The 924-nt window shown below is 43.9% G+C and overlaps 1 protein-coding gene across 1 annotated transcript in view; it reads left to right on the forward strand.

Annotated features, from left to right (window-relative positions):
- The window catches only part of LOC103804384 (ras-specific guanine nucleotide-releasing factor RalGPS1-like), a 28,038-nt gene that overhangs the window by 19,941 nt on the left and 7,173 nt on the right, over positions 1-924 (forward strand). Inside the window, exon 5 of the mRNA XM_009076996.1 lies at positions 1-112. This exon is cut by the window's left edge and continues 59 nt beyond it. Within this exon, the coding sequence (XP_009075244.1) occupies positions 1-112 (112 nt within the window). The remainder of the gene's footprint in view (positions 113-924) is intronic.

Consider the following 924-nt stretch of genomic DNA (forward strand, 5'->3'; position numbering starts at 1 on the left):
GCAGCAAGTCTACCTACACCTCCTGTACCAAGGCACCGGAAGAGTCACAGCCTGGGAAACAAGTGCGTAGGCCCAGCTGCCTCGCGCTCGGACAGTTTCACGCGTCACAAAGGTTTAAGATAGCAGCAGAACACGCTGGTATTTGTCCCTTCCATTTCTTATATTGCAAGAGTGCTTCAGGCTTTACTGTGTACTCTCTAGGTTTTCTCTTGACACTTTGTTATTTTTGCTGACTATTGTCTCCTAGTGCCAGACCTTGGCAGTACTTGAAAGCTGCATATCCATTTTGGTCTGTGGATTCCTGGCATGCGTAACTGATATTTCTTTTATTTTTTAAACATCTTGCTAACACATCTAAGGAAGCTTACTTGCTGCTTGGCACACCTTATTCAGGAACGTTGTGACCTTTTACACTGTTTTACCTGGGTAATACGGATTAGAAACATTTTTCTCTCCCGTTTACCTAGCCGAGTGAGAGCACCTGCTCCCCAGTTTAACACTTCAGCATCTACCACATTTCACAATTAATGGATTGGGGGAGAGAATTTCATGTGGTCACGGAGCAATCATGTGGTAGTTCAGCTTAGTGAAGGACCACCAAGCAGTGGCTTAGCTGGAGTCTCCTTTTTCTGTTTTTCTACTTTTTGCTGCCTCTAAGGGCATTCAGGTTTTGTATGGAGAGGAGTCAGAAAACCTTAAACTTCCCATCGGCAGAAATTTAATAATTGTTACTGACAACAGTAAAATCTGAAACCTGTTTTGGTAGTCAGCGAGTGTGTGTACAGTAAGTGCTACCGTTTAATTGCTGCTTAATTAATTGCAGCTTAATAACCTGCTGATGAGGCTGAGCGGAAACACCGTGAGCCAAGGGTTGCTGTTAGATGACATAAGAGGCGTTTCACGTTTTTCTCTTCCTCTGTGTTC

The sequence above is a fragment of the Acanthisitta chloris genome, unplaced genomic scaffold (genome assembly GCF_000695815.1).
Source record: "Acanthisitta chloris isolate BGI_N310 unplaced genomic scaffold, ASM69581v1 scaffold9376, whole genome shotgun sequence".
Classification (NCBI taxonomy): domain Eukaryota; kingdom Metazoa; phylum Chordata; class Aves; order Passeriformes; family Acanthisittidae; genus Acanthisitta; species Acanthisitta chloris.